Source organism: Prionailurus viverrinus, chromosome A2, assembly GCF_022837055.1.
Source record: "Prionailurus viverrinus isolate Anna chromosome A2, UM_Priviv_1.0, whole genome shotgun sequence".
Taxonomy (NCBI): Eukaryota; Metazoa; Chordata; class Mammalia; order Carnivora; family Felidae; genus Prionailurus; species Prionailurus viverrinus.
Genome location: NC_062562.1, coordinates 11127134 through 11145078, shown reverse-complemented (window position 1 = coordinate 11145078; position 17945 = coordinate 11127134). Strand labels below are relative to the sequence as shown.

Genomic DNA, 17945 nt, shown 5'->3' with positions numbered 1-17945 from the left:
TCCTATTACCTTCAGGGCATTGTGTTTCATATTTAAGTCTTGAATCCACCTGGATTCCACCTGTGTGTATGGCCTTAGGCAGAAATTCAGATTTGCTTTGCTTCATAAAAGGGCTAGTTTTCCCACCACGGACTCCTAAACCATCCATCTTTTCTCTTGGATTTGTGCTCCCACCTGTATCAAGTTTTGAATCACGCTGGGGTACTTTTTGAGGTATGTAGCCAATTTGATCGGTGTCTGTGGCTGCTCCAGGGTCACACTTGAAAATGACAACGATGTGTATGAGGTCTATCATGGGTCTCCACACCTGCCAGGGCATTTCTCTCCTAGTTAACCCATTTTTTTAGAAGACTGGTATGGTTTTGCACTGACTTTATTTTCCAGAAGGAACTTAAGGAAACTTTTATCAAATGTACATTTGATTCACTGTAGCCGAACATGCAGGTATACTGACAATGTAGTCATTACCATATTCGCTCATCCACCCGAGAGAGTGGATTGTCCTTCGTGTATTCAGATAGCCATCGACATTTTTACTAATGGTTAACATTTCTGAATCTGGAGGTATTGCTTGTGTTTGATTAGTTCCTAGATATCGTATAACAGAAGTTGTCAAAGTGTGATATGAGGACCCTGGGGTCCCGGAGACCCTTTCTGGGGGACCATCAGGTGCTTACTTTTCCAATGAAGGTGAGGGTGTATTTTCATCATATGCTCGACTAAAACAACACGTTGCCACAGGCTGAATGAAGAAGCAGAATGAGCATCAATTGGTCCCCAATCCAAATTTGTTAAAATGTTTTTTAAAGCCATTCTTCTCACTAAATGTTAATTTTGTAAATGTACTTACTTTCCTAAAACCATGTTACTTATATTGACAGTTTGATTTATATTACAGTTTGAACAGGTTGACCTTTCTTTCTTTCCTCTCTCCCACCTTCCCTCCATACCGCCCTTCCTTCTTCCTTCCCTCTTTCCTTTCTTTCTTCCTTCTTTTTTTCTAGGGAGAAGAGAGAGAACATGTGCAAGTGCGGGGTGGGTAGAGAGAGAGAGAGGATATCGTAAGCAGACTCAATGCTCAGTATTGATGCCAGCCTGGGGCTTGATCTCACGACTGTGAGATCATGATCTGGGCAGAAATCAAGGGTCAAACCATTAACTGACTGAGCCTTCAGGTGTCCCATGAATGTATCCATACTACATATTTTCAGACAATCTCAGTGTTAACTTCTAATATGGTGAGAACGGAGAGTTGTACTGCACCCAAACAGGAACCCATCAGAGTCTCACATTTTCTTGAGTGTTAAGAAATCACCAGACCACAATGTTGGCAAGCTGAGCCTTTAAAGTTTGTGTCACCGTTGGGAATGTTATCTTAGTTTTGCTTAAAGCTTATACTTTGAATGATTACTGCTGGAGTAATTCTGTGAGAAATACTGAGTGTTGCGAGCCGATCTTGTCTTCTGCAGACTGTGCTCTCTATTGCTGTGGTACCTTATGTCTTCATTCTTTACTTTTTCTGGGTGAAGGAGCATGTCTCTTTCCTTCCCATCCGTACATACCTTCTTTCTTGTTCTTATTTATAGCACCGCTCATGACTTTCAGTTCCATGCTAAAGAACAGCAGAACCAGTGAGTATCCGGGTCACTTTCCCAATCCTAACATACTGCGTCTGTAGTCTCCCCATTTCATATATTGTTGTATAGACTCATGATTGTCATGCTGGTCACCTTCATTCCTCTTCTGATCTCACCAGATGCAGCACCCATGGCTGGTCAGAACTATAGCATGGTGACTGAGTTCATCCTTGTGGGATTCTCTAACTTCCCACGGCATCTTCTGCCCACCTTCTTCCTGCTGTACCTGCTCATGTACCTGTTCACGCTGCTGGGGAACCTGCTCATCATGGCCACAGTCTGGAGCGAGCGCAGCCTGCACACGCCCATGTACCTCTTCCTGTGCGCCCTGTCCACCTCTGAGATTCTGTTCACCGTTGCTGTCACCCCTCGCATGCTGGTTGACATGCTCTCCACTCGCCGCACCATCACCTGGATGGCCTGTGCCAGCCAGATGTTTTTCTCCTTCACGTTTGGCTTCACACACTCCTTCCTGCTCATGATCATGGGCTATGACCGCTACGTGGCCATCTGCCACCCCCTGCGCTACAATGTGCTCATGAGCCCCCGTGGCTGTGCCCGTCTGGTGTCCTTGTCCTGGGCTGGTGGCTCAGTCATGGGAATGATGTTGACCCTGATAGTTTTTCACCTCACCTTCTGTGGGTCTAATGTGATCCACCATTTTGTCTGCCACGTGCTTTCCCTTCTAAAGTTGGCCTGTGGGAAGGAGACATCCTCCGTCACCTTGGGTGTGATCCTGGTGTGTGTCTCAGCTCTGATGAGCTGTTTATTCCTCATCGTCCTCTCCTATGTCTTCATCGTGGCCGCCATATTGCGGATCCCCTCTGCTGAGGGCAGGCACAAGACCTTCTCCACGTGTGTGTCCCACCTCACGGTGGTCATTGTGCACTATGGCTTTGCCTCCATTATCTACCTCAAGCCCAAGGGCCCCCATTCTATGGACAGTAACACCCTGATGGCCACCACCTATACAGTCTTCACCCCCTTTCTCAGCCCGATCATTTTCAGCCTCAGGAATAAGGAGCTCAAGAACGCCATAAAGAAAAGCTTCCAGAGAAAATTCAGTCCCTTAAGCTCCTGAAAGCCAGTTGGTGGTGAGGAAATATGGTAGCATGCCTGGGGATAATGAGGTCTGTCTCCATAGAGCTTTTGTAAGGATTCATGTATGTGAAAAGACACACATTGATAGATTATGGATACCTGCTGGGTATTTGTTTTTCTCCAATTTGTTTGACCGTGTCTTCCATAGTCTGTAGTGATCATCACCTCCTGCTCTTGACCCCATGTGATGAACTCCTTCCTATATTCTGTCTATGTTGTGTTCTCTACCCTTGGGCTAGTGGGGAGCATCACATGGATGTGTCTGGGCACTGATGCCCATGGTTCTTATTGAATGCACATACAAGAAAGGAATTTCTCCTTCACCAACATAAGGATAAACAAAAATAGGAAAAATTAGTGCTGCCAGAATTGGGGCTTTTCTAAGCAGGAACTGTGTCCAGTATTGTATATATTATCTTTTAATTATAGCAAATGCACAAAATAACATTAACTGTTTGTCTCTAAGGGAATGGTTGAACGTTAATGGTTCTTCACTGTCTTTGGAAGGAATAGATCCTAAGGAGGTTACTATGTTGATCTGAGTAGAGTGAAGAATATCAGAGTCCGAAGTGAAGTGAGAGAGGGAGGGAGGGGTAGAGAGTGGGTGGAGGAAAGGGTTCAGTGTTTGGGTAATAACGTAAAGTGTGTTTACAGGAAGTTGCTTTCTGACAGCTTATGGAAAGTCTTCTTCCTTTTTCCCCACATTACTTTCCATAAACATCAAGTTCTCATTGCTGTGGTTACTTGAATCTATCTGGGGTATTTGTTGGAAGGCATAGTGCTATCTGAAGATAGAACAAAGACAGGTCAAGGGTGTAGGTACCCCTTTATGCAGAAAAGAATTGTTGGTAGAAGGCACACAACAGGTGAAGGAAGGAGTCACATGCAACTTTAGGTCTGTCTGACTCCCATGCTGGGGTTGGGAAACCATATGTCTGAGCATCTGGGGGAGGGGAGTCTTCCATTGGTGTAAATTCTTAGCTAAATTGTGGTCAGATATTTGAGTTGCAGTCAGAAGATGTTTTACAATAATAAACCTAAGGATGTCTGTCACATATGAGGGCCTATTGTTTGCCAAATGCTGTGGGAAGGGTTTCCTATGCATTCACTCTTCTAAGCCTCAAAATAAATTATCCTTTCTCCACATTTAGATATGACCCACATATATCACTAATAACATTTTTGAAATGCAGAAAATGCAAATGTGATAGGTAATTTGTCCCAGGCCACAGTGCCATGAAGGCAGGGAGCAGGAATCGAATACAATGTGCACGTGTGTGCAATTGGTGACCAGGAGCCCCCCTCTCTCAGGTGTCTACAGAGAGAAGTGAGGTCATGACTAGGAGGAGAAGGCTGTCATTAGAAGGAAGGGACCCTTTTCAGGGAAGGAGGGCAGGTGCAGCCCTAGGTACACACCCCTTTCACACAGCCAGAGGGAAACACGGACTCCAGAGGAGTTCATGAGACACTTTGTCTCATGAACACTGACAACGAGAGCTTGGCAAAACCGGCTATGGCAGTTTTGGGGTTCCATTCATTATTTTGCTCATTATCGGTGTTACTGATGGATGCCCCCACCATTCCTAAGATGTGCTTCTCCAGAGCCTGTGGCTGCGTTCCCTTACCCAGCAAGAGGGAGTGTGCAGATGAGATGCAGTTAAGATCTGAGACAGGGGGATTACCCTCATCACCCAGATGGGCTGCTATAATTGCAAGTGTCCTTATGCAAGGGGGCAGGAGGGGCCAGAGACAGGGAGCAGTAGGGGATGTGACACCGGAAGGAGGAATTGGAGTAGCTGAGGCAGGAACCACGAGCCAGGGGATGCGTGGTGCCCTCGAAGCTGGGAAAGCAGGAGACACATCCCTCCCCGGATCCCCCGAAGGACGCAGCCCTGCTCACACCTGGACTCACACCTGGTGACCCTGATTCAATTCTGGCCTCCAGCATGGAAGAGGATAGATGTGTGTGGAGTCAGGGCACGAGATTTATATGCTTTGATACAGCAGCCCCAGGAACTGACTCGTGAAATGGCATCCTGACGTTAAATGTTATTGGGTTTCACTTTACAATTAGTTTCAAGCCAGATTCTTAGACCATTCTTCTTTGTGGAGAAGACCTGGGGCATTGAGATGGCTCTCGAGAAGTGCTGAGTGTCCTTGGAATTCGGTCAACGAAGGTGAAGGAGTCCCGGTAGCCCAGCTACAGGGTTTGCTCATTGGGGTGTGTTTTGAGGACTCACCTGACCGTGTAGCTGCAGGGGCCCCAGCACAGGGCCTGGGGTGCGGTGTGCCCTCAACCAACACTATCGGAGCAGGAGCTGGAGGACAGCAGGAACGGTCTCCGTGCTCGACGTGGACCGTGTGACTCAGGAGGGATGCTCACCCTCCTGTGTATTGGGGCCCCTGCATTATAATTTTAATTACTGGTGTTTTAAGACTTAATTATGTCACATTATTTAATACTTGAGCTATGTGTATATATATATATATATACATACATATATAAGTATATATATATATACATAGCTCGTGTATATTCTGTGTATTCTATATACATTCATGTACATACATGTATATATATATACAAAAGGTAATATATACTTATATATGTTTATTTATCCTGTACAAATACACACAAACACACATATGCTCCTATTCACTACACCAACACAAAATGAAAGAAAAAGAGAAAAACATCAAACACTGTCAGGTCATAAAGGAAATACAGGTACATCCCCAAGTACCAATACCCAAAGCCCCAAATATCTGATCATTTGGCAATACTACTGGACTTTAATAAGAAAAGGACCCCTCAAAATTCCCATGTATTTAGAATGTAAATATTGGGTGAACCATTTGACAATGCCAAAGTAACATATTAGTCATTAATCATCTGGCTTAAAGGGAAATTAAGAAATACTTAGAAGTGAATGATAATGCAAACTTGAAATAACAACTACATGAAATGGATTGTGTCCTGGAATAGAAATAGGATATTAGTGGAGAGTTGAAAGAATTCTAGTAAGAGCTGTTGTTTGCTATACAGTGTTATATACCAGCGTTTGTGCCCTGGGTCTCATCATTGTCCTGGTTCTGGAAGATCCTGGCATTCAAAGGGGTTGTTGGGGGGAGGATGAGAGTTTTCTGTATGCTTTTTGCAGCTTTCTCATAAGTTCAAAATTAGTTAATAATAAAACATTACAAAATAAGGTATCATTCAAAGTTGCACAAAACCTGACAACAGTCTAGGAATTACTTTAAACAAGTACACACAGGAGCTTCATGGAGAACTATGAGACCTCTAACAGACAGGAAACATGACAGATGACCTAACAAAATGGATGAAAGCAAAAGACAATATCAGAAAGATGTTCATTCTTCCCCAAATTTAATCTATACATTCAATGTAATGCCCTCAAAAACATCCAGTTGGACTCTTGAGAAAGAGCATAAACGTATTGCAAAATGTTTGTCAAAAATAAGGACCCATGAATAACTGAGTCCATCTGGAAATGAAGAATGACAGGAGGTGGGGGGAGACTGCACTCTGTAGACACGCGACAGCATCTTGGAAACAAAGCAGTGTGGGATCAGTGCAAGGACAGTGACCAGTGGTTCTGGAATCAGAGCTCGGAGACAGAGCCATTCATGTATGGTTCAGGTCACACCACAAATCATTTGGAAAAAAGGTGAATTGTTTAGGAGATGCTGTTGAGGAAAGTACCTCTCTCTACAAACAAAAACCAAAACTAGACTCCCAATACCCCACCAAAAAGAGAATCAAGATAGATTGAAAACATAATTGTGAAAGATAAAAACATAGCTAATGACAGCAAGTGTAATAGGATCTTCGTGCTCCAGGAACAGGAAACACGTTCCTTAAAAAGAAAAAAGAGGGGCGCCTGGGTGGCGCAGTCGGTTAAGCGTCCGACTTCAGCCAGGTCACGATCTCACGGTCCGTGAGTTCGAGCCCCGCGTCGGGCTCTGGGCTGATGGCTCAGAGCCTGGAGCCTGTTTCCGATTCTGTGTCTCCCTCTCTCTCTGCCCCTCGCCCATTCATGCTCTGTCTCTCTCTGTCCCAAAAATAAATAAATGTTGAAAAAAAAAAATTTAAAAAAAAAAAAAAAAAAAGAAAAAAGAGCACAAACCTTCAGTAAAAAAGATCAGTTCTATTACATGGAAATTCTGAATCCTTTTAGCAAAGAGCATCATGGATAAAGGTTACCAATGACAGAGAACAGAGAGCTACTTGCTGTATAAGTTCCTGAGCTCTGCCGTTCAACCTACAAGCTAGAGTTAACAAGACGATAGTGCACAATTAAACACTTGTTAAGAACATAGACGCCAATATTGTATTCTAATCATCAAACTCGCTAAGAGACGAGATCTTATTTATCCCCAACACTAAAACAGACATGATGATCACGTGACCTGATAGACATGCTAGCTATTAGCGCAATGGCGATCGCATTATAATGAATAAACATACCAACTCAACACACGGTACACCTTAAATTCACACAAGTTTATTTGTCAACTAGATTTCAATAAAAAAAAACTTATTAAGAGGGTAGATGTCCTTTAAAGTTACTAACACACACACACACACACACACACACACAGAAGGGGACTTGAGGAATCTTTGGAGGAGGTACATAACATTTATTACCTTGATTGTGCGGATGGTATCACAATTGTAGGCGTATGTCCAAAGTCATCAAAATGTACCCATTAAATGTACGCAGCTCTTCGTATATTATGTGTACCTCGATCCAGCTGAAAAGAACCCATTGACAAGAGAGTAATATCTAGAATCTACAGTGAGAAAAAAGAGAAATGAGGAAACCAATGAGAAAAAGGACAGGCATCATGATAGAAAGTGGGCAAGAGGGGGGCACAGGTGATCTGCAGCTGAGGTAACGCACTAGGCCAGCAGCAAACAAGGACATGAGCAGCTCATTAGCAAGGAGAGGAATTCGGTTTACCACAGCAACACTCAGGACGCCTGGGTGGCTCAGTAGGGTAAGCATCCTTGTCTTGGTTTCAGCTCAGGTCGTGATCTCATGGTCCGTGAGTTCGAGCCCCGCATTGGGCTCTGCTCTGATGGGGTGGAGCCTGTTTGGGATTCTCTGCCCCTCCCCTGCTCATGCTCGCTCTCTCTGTCTGTCTGTCTCTCTCTCAATAAATGAATAAACATTAAAAAAGTAATAAAACAGCAGCAATCTGTGAACACAGTGGGTACAGGCTCCCCATCCACTTGCTAGAGCGGCAAGACTTAGAAATCTGGATCCGCCCTGTGTTGGCCCAGAGGTGAGATGACTAGACTGAAGACGTCCTCACTTGGTGGTTCACGGCCAGATTAAGGGGACACTTACCCAAGGTCCCGCAAACACTTCTAGATCTCCATCTGAAACTCAGCTCAGCGAGGGGACGTGGTCAAGCCATTCATGGCAGCCTTGTCTGTGATGGCAGACAGTCAGGGGCAGTCAGAGACACCCCCACCCTCACCTGGGGGCAGGGCCAAGTAACATGGGGTGGGCGTGAGCCACGAAGCTCTACACGGCATATAGAAAAAACAAACCTGACAGCCACAGAGCACAGGGGATGGCTCTGAAGCCTCAGCCCTGGTGAAAAATTGGGAAAGAGGTACACACAGGTATGCGTATTTATATCTGCATCACTGACACATGCATCTCGATGATACATACTAATATATCCATGATACACAATCTGTCATTTACCTATATCAGTGAGATTTGATGACAAGGCTTCAAATACTTACCTTGGGGCAGGGCTCACCCCCATATCACAGCACTGCTTCTGCCCCCTCACCCAGCCCCCAGAAGGTTGTCACCAAGTGTTATCTCAGAGCCAAGTCAGCCAATGCTTGGAGGACCCAGAACCCCACCTGGAAAGTGGATGATTAGACTGGGTGTCAGGATGGGGTCTCTCTCTCATGCAGGAAAGAAGTATTTGGGGGCAGCAGGGGCCTGGGGCGGCCCAGCAATCCCGGGGCACCAGACTCAGCTCCTCCTGGACCTCATCCCTCAGCCACCATCTCTGGCCCCCACTGCTGGCCTCTGTGTGCTGTGGTCTAGCCCTGGCTCTGGCCTCACGCCCCATCTGCTGGTGCACTGTGCCCGCTGACCTCCCCTCTCGACTCCACCCTCCTCTGGCTGCCAGACTCCAGCTCCTGACACAGACACACCTTGTGGAGTCATGCCAACCCGGGGTCCAGGGCAATCTCTGCTCTGCAGGCGAGTGCCCCCTACCCACCTCCTATCCCCACCCCCTTGGGGAGCCCACCCCTTTCTCTCTCTCACAATGTCTGGCTTGGATACCCTGGTTGCTGCTGCATGGGGGTCAGAAGTGAGCGGGGCAAGAGTGTTACCTCTGAGGGTGCCCTCCCCTGAGGCAGATCCCGGGGACCTGGCCCCAGAGCACTGGAAGCTGGATGCGAACTCCTCCATGTCCAAAGATGGTGGCTGAGACCCTGGGAATGCCCTTCCTTTCTCTCTCTCTTCCTCCCTCCCTCCCTCCCTCTCCCTCTCTTCTTCCCCTCTAGTCATTCCTCCCTTCTCTCATCCTCTCTACTTCCTTCATCCATTCATCACATCCACTCTGATCTCTAGCTAAGGGACCCACTCTGAATCTCGGGACCTGAAAATAACACTGATGTAACCTGGCACTAAAAAAGCCCTCAGTGTGGGGACAGGAAGAGCCGGATGCAGACATATCACATTTTATAAAATGGAACAACACAATTATGACATACTATAATATATAATATACTGTGGTTGCACCAGAACAATATTTATTCAGTAAGTTGAGTGTTGTAGTCAACTAACAAATATTTAATAAACTTCTACTATGTGCCAAATGGGCTTTTCCTTTTGATATTGATTTCAAAGCTTTTTGTTCAGTTTTAAAAATCAGTGCCTCAAAGGAAAGGCATTATAATTTGTGAACTAAATTATACATCTTGCATTTAATTAGCTTAGTAGCTGAAAGACTACTGTTCCAGGACCAAGGGAAAACGTCATATATGTGATGATATGGTACATTAAAAAAAATAGCAAGTAGTTATTCAAAGCATGAATTTAAAACATACACTAACATTATTACATGTTATATGTGTTATATATGTTATATACACCTATGTACATATACACATCTCTTTGTATACACATTCATCCTAGTGGTTCTGTTTCTCTGGGGAATAATACAAAAAAAAAACCTTAAAAAAGAAAAACAGGGCTGGTAAAAGTGTCACCTTTCTGTCTAAAGAGATGAGTTTGAGATCTACCAATCAATTCCTGGTGGTTTCCCCTTCGTGTAAGTACTTAATCTGTCATTTCACCCCCTGCAACTCAGCTGATTTTGTAATGAAAACCCCAAAACATTTAATGTCAGGATACCATTTCAGGAGTCAGTTTCTGGGGCTGCTGTAACAAAGCATATAAATCTTCTGCCCTGAAACTACAACACCCTCCTCCTCATCTGAACACCCTCTCTTGATGGGTCAGGGAACACAGCCGCAGACTCTGGAGAAGCACATCTTAGGAATGGTGGGGGCATCCGTCAGTAACACCAATAATGAGCAAAATAATGGATGGAACCCCAAAACTGCCGTAGCCGGTTTTGCCAAGCTCTCGTTGTCAGTGTTCATGAGACAAAGTTTCTCATGAACTCCTCTGGAGTCCGTGTTTCCCTCTGGGTGTGTGAAACGGGTGTGTGCCTAGGGCTGCACCTGCCCTCCTTCCCTGAAAGGGGTCTCTTCCCTCTAATGACAGCCTTCTCCTCCCAGTCACGACCTCACTTCTCTCTGTAGACACCTGAGAGAGGCGGGTTCCTGTTCACCAGTTGCACACACATGCACATTGTAATCGATTCCTGCTTCCCGCCTTCAAGGTGGTGTGACCCAGGACAAATTATCTATCACATTTGCATTTTATGCATTTCAAAAATGTGAATAGTAATAGATGTGGGTCATATCTAAATGCAGAGAAAGAATAATTCATTTTGAGACTTAGAAGAGTAAACGCATAGGAAACCCTTCCCACAGCATTTGGCAGACAGCAGGCATTCATATGTGACAGCCATCATAGGTTTATTATTATAAAACACCTTCTGCCTGCCACTCCAATATCTGGCCACAGCTTTGAGTAAGAATTTATACCAATGGAAGACCCCCTCCTGGGTGCTCAGACACATGGTTTCCCAAACCCTTGGCATAAAGGGGGTGCTCACACCCTTGACCTCTCTTTGTCCCATCCTGAGATAGCACTGTACCCTCCAGCACATCCCACAGATAGATTCAAGTAAACACAGGAATAAGAAATTTATGTTTTATTGCAAGTAATATGGGAAAAAAGGGAAAAATATTTCCTTAAGATGTCAGAGAGCAACACCTTTTTAACAATCTGTATGTTCTTCCTCAAGCACTGAATCTTCTCCGCTTTCTCTCTCTGTCACTCTGGCTCTCAAACTCTCTTTCTCCACTTTGCATTCTGACATCCTTCACTCAACTCATCTCAACATTAGGAATCATTTAGGGTCTATCACCTCCAAAGAAGGTGGGAACTATAAACATGGAACCATTCCTTAGAATAAAATAGTGAATGCTCTTTTGTGCATTTGCTATAATTAAAAGATAGTACTTACACAACACTGGACACAGTGCCTGATAACTAAAACCCCAGTGCTGGTGGCATTTATTATTTTGCTTACTTTTGTTTATTCCTATGGTGAAGGAAGTTTGAGAAAGTCCTCCCTTGCTTGTCTATTCGAGAAGAACCCTGTGCATCAGTGCCAAGACACATCCGTGTGATGCTCTCCACTGGCCCATAGAGAGCTAACACATTCTTAGACAGAGGTAATGGGAAGGAGTTCATCGCATGGGATCAAGAAGAAGAGACACTGATCACTAGGGCCTATGTACGAGGGAGGTAAAAAAAATTGGGAAAAACTAATACCTATCCTGCTCCAAAACCCTATGCATCCAACAATACCTAATAAGTATTTCCATATACTGAATTCCTACAACTGTCCCCTGGAGACAATCATTATTCTCAGTCCTTCAATCATATGCCTCACCACCCAACTGGCCATCAGGAGCTTAGAGGAATGAGTTTTCTCTGGATGCTTTTCTTTATGGCGTTCTTGAGCTCCTTATTCCTGAGGCTGAAAATGATCGGACTGAGAAAGGGAGTGAAGACTGTATAGGTGGTGGCCATCAGGGTGTTACTGTCCATAGAATGGGGGCCTTTGGGCTTGAGGTAGATAATGGAGGCAAAGCCATAGTGCACAATGACCACAGTGAGGTGGGACACACATGTGGAGAAGGTCTTGTGCCTGCCTTCAGCAGAGGGGATCCGCAATATGGCGGCCACGATGAAGACATAGGAGAGGACGATGAGGAATAAACAGCTCATCAGAGCTGAGACACACACCAGGATCACAGCCAAGGTGACGGAGGAATTCTCATTCCCACAGGCCAACTTTAGAAGGGAAAACACATGGCAGAAAAAATGGTGGATCATGTTAGATCCACAGAAGGTGAGGTGAAAAACTATCAGGGTCACCATCATCCCCATGACTGAGCCACCAGCCCAGGTCCAGGACACCAGACGGGCACAGCTACGGTTGCTCATGAGCACATTGTAGCGCAGGGGGTGGCAGATGGCCACGTAGCGGTCATAGCCCATGATCATGAGCAGGAAGGAGTGTGTGAAGCCAAACGTGAAGGAGAAAAACATCTGGCTGGCACAGGCCGCCCAGGTGATGGTGCGGTGGGTGAAGAGCATGTCAACCAGCATGCGAGGGGTGATGGCAACGGTGAACAGAATCTCAGAGGTGGACAGGGCGCACAGGAAGAGGTACATGGGCGTGTGCAGGCTGCGCTCGCTCCAGACTGTGGCCATGATGAGCAGGTTCCCCAGCAGCGTGAACAGGTACATGAGCAGGTACAGCAGGAAGAAGGCAGGCAGGAGATGCTGTGGGAAGGTGGAGAAGCCCACGAGGATGAACTCAGTCATCATGCTATAGTTCTGACCAGGCACGGGTGCTGCATCTGGTGAGATCAGAAAGGGAATGAAGGTTCATAATTTATCCCATGAATAACAAGGTTGATTCAGCATCAGAAAACCTATCATGTGATCAGTCACAGGAATAAACTAAAATAAATATCATATAATTATATGAATTCAAGCTGCAATCCTGGATTGCTAAAGTTCCATTACTATTTATGGTTTAAAAATTAATACATAATTGTCATAAAGTATTGCACCATTTTAGATATACAGCATAATGGTGATAGATGTATATACCTTAAAAATCTTTTTAAAAGCTTCTTCTCAACATGAAGTCAACGGGGACTTTCTTAGCTTACTGGGAAAATACAGCACAAAACTAGCAAATAGTACACGAAGTGGGAGAAATAGATGTATTATTTTAGCATCAGGAAGAAGCCAAGGTTACTCACTGCCTCTGCTGTTCATTAGATGGGAAGTGAAGCTGGTGGTGATGCTTGAGAAAAAGTAAAGAAGGAATATCAGGATTGGAAGGGAATAGACGTGATCATCTACCTAGAAAGGTAAAGGAATGAAGACAACTATATTAGAACAAAGACAGACACACGCTGCAGAAGATGAGGTCAACTTCCCAAATTCAGTATTTCCTGTAGAATGATACCCGTAATAATCATGCAAATCCTCCAAAACCTAAACATAGAACTACCCTACATTCCAGCAACTGCACTACTAGGTATTTATCTAATGGATACAAAAATACAGATTTGAAGGGGCACATGCAGCATTATCAACAATAGCTAAGCTATGGAGAGAGCCCAAATGTCCATCGATTGATGGATGGATAAAGAAGATGTGGTATTGTGTGTATGTATATACGTACATATACACACACATTGGAATAACACTCAACGATCAAAAAGAATGAAACCTTGCCATTTGCAATGACATGGATGGAGCTAAAGTGTATTATGCTAAGTGAAATAAGTCAATCAGAGAAAGACAAATGTCATATGAATTTCACTTGTATGTGGAATTTCAGAAACAAAACAGATGAACGTATGGGAAGGGGGGAAGAGAAGAAAGGGAAACAAACCACAAGAGATTTTTTTTTAATGTTTACTTATTTTTGAGAGAGAGAGACAGAGTGTGAGTGGGAGAGGGACAGAGAGAGACGGAGACACAGAATCCGAAGCAGGCTCCAGGCTATCAGCATAGAGCCTGATGTGGGGCTCAAATTCATGAACTGTGAGATCATGACCTGAGCCAAAGTCAGATGCTTAACCAACTGAGCCACCTAGGCGCCCCAAGAGATTCTTTCTTTTTTTAATTTTTGTAATGTTTATTTATTTTTGACAGAGAGTGAGAGAGAGACAGAGCATGAGCAGGGGAGGGGCGGAGAGAGAGAGAGACACAGAATCTGAAGCAGGCTCCAGGCTCTGAGCTGTCAGCACAGAGCCCAATGTGGGGGCTCAAATTCACAGACTGTGAGATCATGACCTGAGCCAAAGTCAGACACTCAACTGACTGAGCCACCCAGGCACCCTGGTGCCCCAAGAGATTCTTAACCATAAAGAACAAACTGAGGGTTGACGGAGGGAGGCAAGTGGGAGATGGGCTAGATGGGTGATGAGGATTAAGGAGGGCACTTGCTGTGATGAGCACTGTGTGTTGTATGTAAGTGATGGATCTTTGAATTCTACTTCTGAAGCCAGATCAGATAATGATCTCATGGTTCATGGGTTCGAGCCCCAGGGCTGACAGCACAGAACCTGCTTGGGGTTCTCTCTCCCTCTCTCTCTGCCCTTTCCCCACTCGTGCTCACTCTCTCTTAAAATAATAAATAAAATAAAATAAAATAAAATAAAATAAAATAAATAAAAGATAGAATTCATGGAAAAGGTAAGATAACATCATCAATAGTGACACAAACTATAAGGAGACAGCTCTCAAATGTTTTTGTCGCAGGATCTGTTTACGCTACATAACTATTGAGTCCCCTAGAGGGCTTTTCTTTAACTGAGTTAGAACTCTCCATTCTTACAGTATTTGTAATTAAAACTAAGATTTTTTTATTTTATTTTTTTAATTTTTTTAATGTTTATTTGTCAGAGAGAGAGAAACAGAGAGAGCAGGGGAGGGGCAGAGAGAGAGGGAGACACAGAATCTGAAGCAGGCTCCAGGCTCTGAGCTGTCAACACAGAAACCAGCTCAGGGCTTGAACCCACAAACTGTGAGATCATGACCTGAGCTGAAGTCGGACGCTAACCAACTGAGTTACCAAGGTGCCCCAATCCTAAGACTTTTGAAAAATATTGAGTTCCTTACACATTTAAAAGAACAATGATCAATATTTGATTCAACCTAAAGGAACAATCGGTATCATGTTAATGTAACTAACTTTTTAGAAAAGTAACCACATTTTAAAAACTCACTTAGTGAGAATTGTGGTGTTCTTTTACATTTTAGCAAAATTTTCCAGTGCTGGCTGGATGGCATACACGATGATGCTGGTATCTGCTTTTTTATCCCGCCTGTGGCAACATGTTGTTTTAGTTGAAGCACATGACGAAAACACATCCTCGTGTTCATTAGAGAAGTGAGGACCTATTGGTCCCCCAGAAGGGGTCTCTGGGACCCCAGTGTCCTCAGATTACTCTTTGATATCCTTTGTTTTAAAATATCTAGAGGGGCGCCTGGGTGGCGCAGTCGGTTAAGCATCCGACTTCAGCTCAGGTCACGATCTCGCGGTCCGTGAGTTCGAGCCCCGCGTCAGGCTCTGGGCTGATGGCTCGGAGCCTGGAGCCTGTTTCCGATTCTGTGTCTCCCTCTCTCTCCCCCTCCCCCGTTCATGCTCTGTCTCTCTCTGTCCCCAAAAAAATAAACTTTGAAAAAAAAAATTAAAAAAAAATATCTAGGAATTGGGCGCCTGGGTGGCTCAGTCAGTTGGGCGTCCGACGTCAGCTCAGGTCATGATCTCACAGTTCGTGGGTTCCAGCACCGTGTCAGGCTCTGTGCTGACAGCTTAGGGCCTGGAGCCTGCTTCAGATTGTGTGTCTCCCTCTCTCTCTGTTTCTCCTCCACTCGCTCTCTGTCTCTCCCTCGAAAGTGAATAAACACTGAGAAACATTTTAAAAAATATCTAGGAATTAACCAAACACACCTCCGAGGACAGAAGATGGTCTGGCTATGTGGAAAACTGGAAATCAATATGTACTCTCAGATGGGATGAACCAATATAGCAGTCATGTTGGTTCCTCCCCAAATTATACTCAGTGCAGCTGCATTTACAACTGAAGAAGTTAAATTTAATAACTATGCTAAACCTACTTCTGAAAAATAAAGCTAGTAAAAAAACTATACAGGTCTTCTTAAAATGGAGCACACAAGAGAGACAGAGAGATGTCTCTCCCAGAGTTGAGTCTCACTACCAAATCAGAATCATTTTTAAAAATGCGACCCTGGGGGTCCCTGGGTGGCTTAGTCGGTTGAGCATCCGACTTCGGCTCAGATCGTGGTCTCGCAGTTTGTGGGTTCGAGCCCCACGTTGGGTTCTGTGCTGACAAACAGCTCAGATTCTGTGTCTCTCTCTCCCCCTCCCCTGCTCATGCTCTGCCTCCCTCTGTCTCTCAGAAATAAATTAATGTTAAAAAAATTTTTTAAATGCGACCCTGGAGAAGACATGGATGATAGATGATATGTGTGACACCTGTGTCGTGCTGATTGGATATCTCACAAAACATCCTGCACCATTCCAAACCCAATATGTGATAAAGGTGGGAGCACAAATCAAATGGAAATAATGGATTGTTTACTGGTTTGTGGTGAGAAACTGGTCATTCTATGAAGCAGTATAAATCTTTTTAAAATGTTTGTTTTGATGTTTATTTCTTTTAGAGACGGAGAGACAGAGTACAAGCGGGGGAGGAGCAGAGAGAGTCAGAGACAGAATCCGAAGCAGGTTGCAGGCTCCCAGCCCTCAGCATAGAGCCCGACGTGGGCTCAAACTCACAAACCGTGAGATCATGACCTGAGGTGAAGTCGGACACCCAACCAACTGAGCCACCCAGGTGCCCCGGAAGCAGTATAAATCTGAATTCCTGCCTGAGATTCCACATAAAGGTGGAATCCAAATGGATTTCACATGTAGAATGAAGTATAAAGTCAGTAGGAAAAGGATTCAGGAGAATGACTTTGTGATCTATAAGTGAAGGAGGAGTCTAACCAAACATCAAAAGCACAGATGTTGAGGTGATTTTAAAAAGACATGAAATGTATGCTTAATCGGTAAAGCAGCATTCGAATTTCAGAAGCATATCTTCCGTGAGTGCTGACGCCATTTCATTAAATTCATTTAACTGCTTAGAGAAAGAAACACACATGAAAACTTCCAGGACACCCTGGAATATCCAGGATACATGAACAGGCAGATGGAAATTTGGGAAAGGAGCCGGTGCCTTGACTAAAATTGACCAGGGAATACTGTCTAGAGTAAATAAGAAACCAGCACATTAAGAAGAAGAGACTCCAGGGGCGCCTGGGTGGCGCAGTCGGTTAAGCGTCCGACTTCAGCCAGGTCACGATCTCGCGGTCTGGGAGCTCGAGCCCCGCGTCGGGCTCTGGGCTGATGGCTCGGAGCCTGGAGCCTGTTTCCTATTCTGTGTCTCCCTCTCTCTCTGCCCCTCCCCCGTTCATGCTCTGTCTCTCTCTGTCGCAAAAATAAATAAACGTTGAAAAAAAAAATTAAAAAAAAAAAAAGAAGAAGAGAGTCCATACAGAAACGAGTCCAGGACATGAGCAGAGACCCCACAGAAGGGGTTACACAGGCAAGTGCACAGATGGTTTCAAGACAAGGAAAGGGAAGGGGAAAACGACCCTGAGATTTCCCTGTACACCTATTCATTTCCCCAGATTAGGAAGTGCCCAGTGCCCACAGCTATACGGGGAGGGAGCAATCCCGCGGCCTGCGGCTGAGAACCGAGAATGGAGAAGTGCAGCCTTCACGTGCACCTGAACCTCTGTCTCCATGGCGCACACCTACCTGGACGGAGCCTGTGGGATGCAGCCCCGCTTGTAGTGCGGGAATGGACAAGCCTGCTTGGGAACCGTAACTGGGAAGGGGGCAGGTCCCACGGGCCGGAGGCAAACCCTGGAGCCCCAGCCAGGAGTTCCGTGCACA

At 44.9% G+C, this 17945-nt stretch overlaps 2 protein-coding genes across 2 annotated transcripts; one reads left to right on the top strand and one right to left on the bottom strand.

Annotated features, from left to right (window-relative positions):
* The first annotated feature begins 1767 nt into the window (after positions 1-1767).
* Positions 1768-2718, top strand: LOC125160452 (olfactory receptor 10H3-like). The gene has a single exon (XM_047849415.1). It carries the CDS (start codon positions 1768-1770, stop codon positions 2716-2718), a length of 951 nt encoding a protein of 316 aa, XP_047705371.1.
* A 9130-nt stretch (positions 2719-11848) lies between these two features.
* Positions 11849-12793, bottom strand: LOC125160455 (olfactory receptor 10H3-like). The gene has a single exon (XM_047849418.1). The coding sequence runs from the start codon at positions 12776-12778 to the stop codon at positions 11849-11851; it is 930 nt and encodes a 309-aa protein (XP_047705374.1). The 5' UTR covers positions 12779-12793.
* Positions 12794-17945: the final 5152 nt, after the last annotated feature.

Excerpts from the sequence above, each read along its gene's own strand:
- LOC125160452 (XM_047849415.1), top strand. The coding sequence starts at position 1,768 with ATGGCTGGTCAGAACTATAGCATGGTGACTGAGTTCATCCTTGTGGGA.
- LOC125160455 (XM_047849418.1), bottom strand. The coding sequence starts at position 12,778 with ATGATGACTGAGTTCATCCTCGTGGGCTTCTCCACCTTCCCACAGCAT.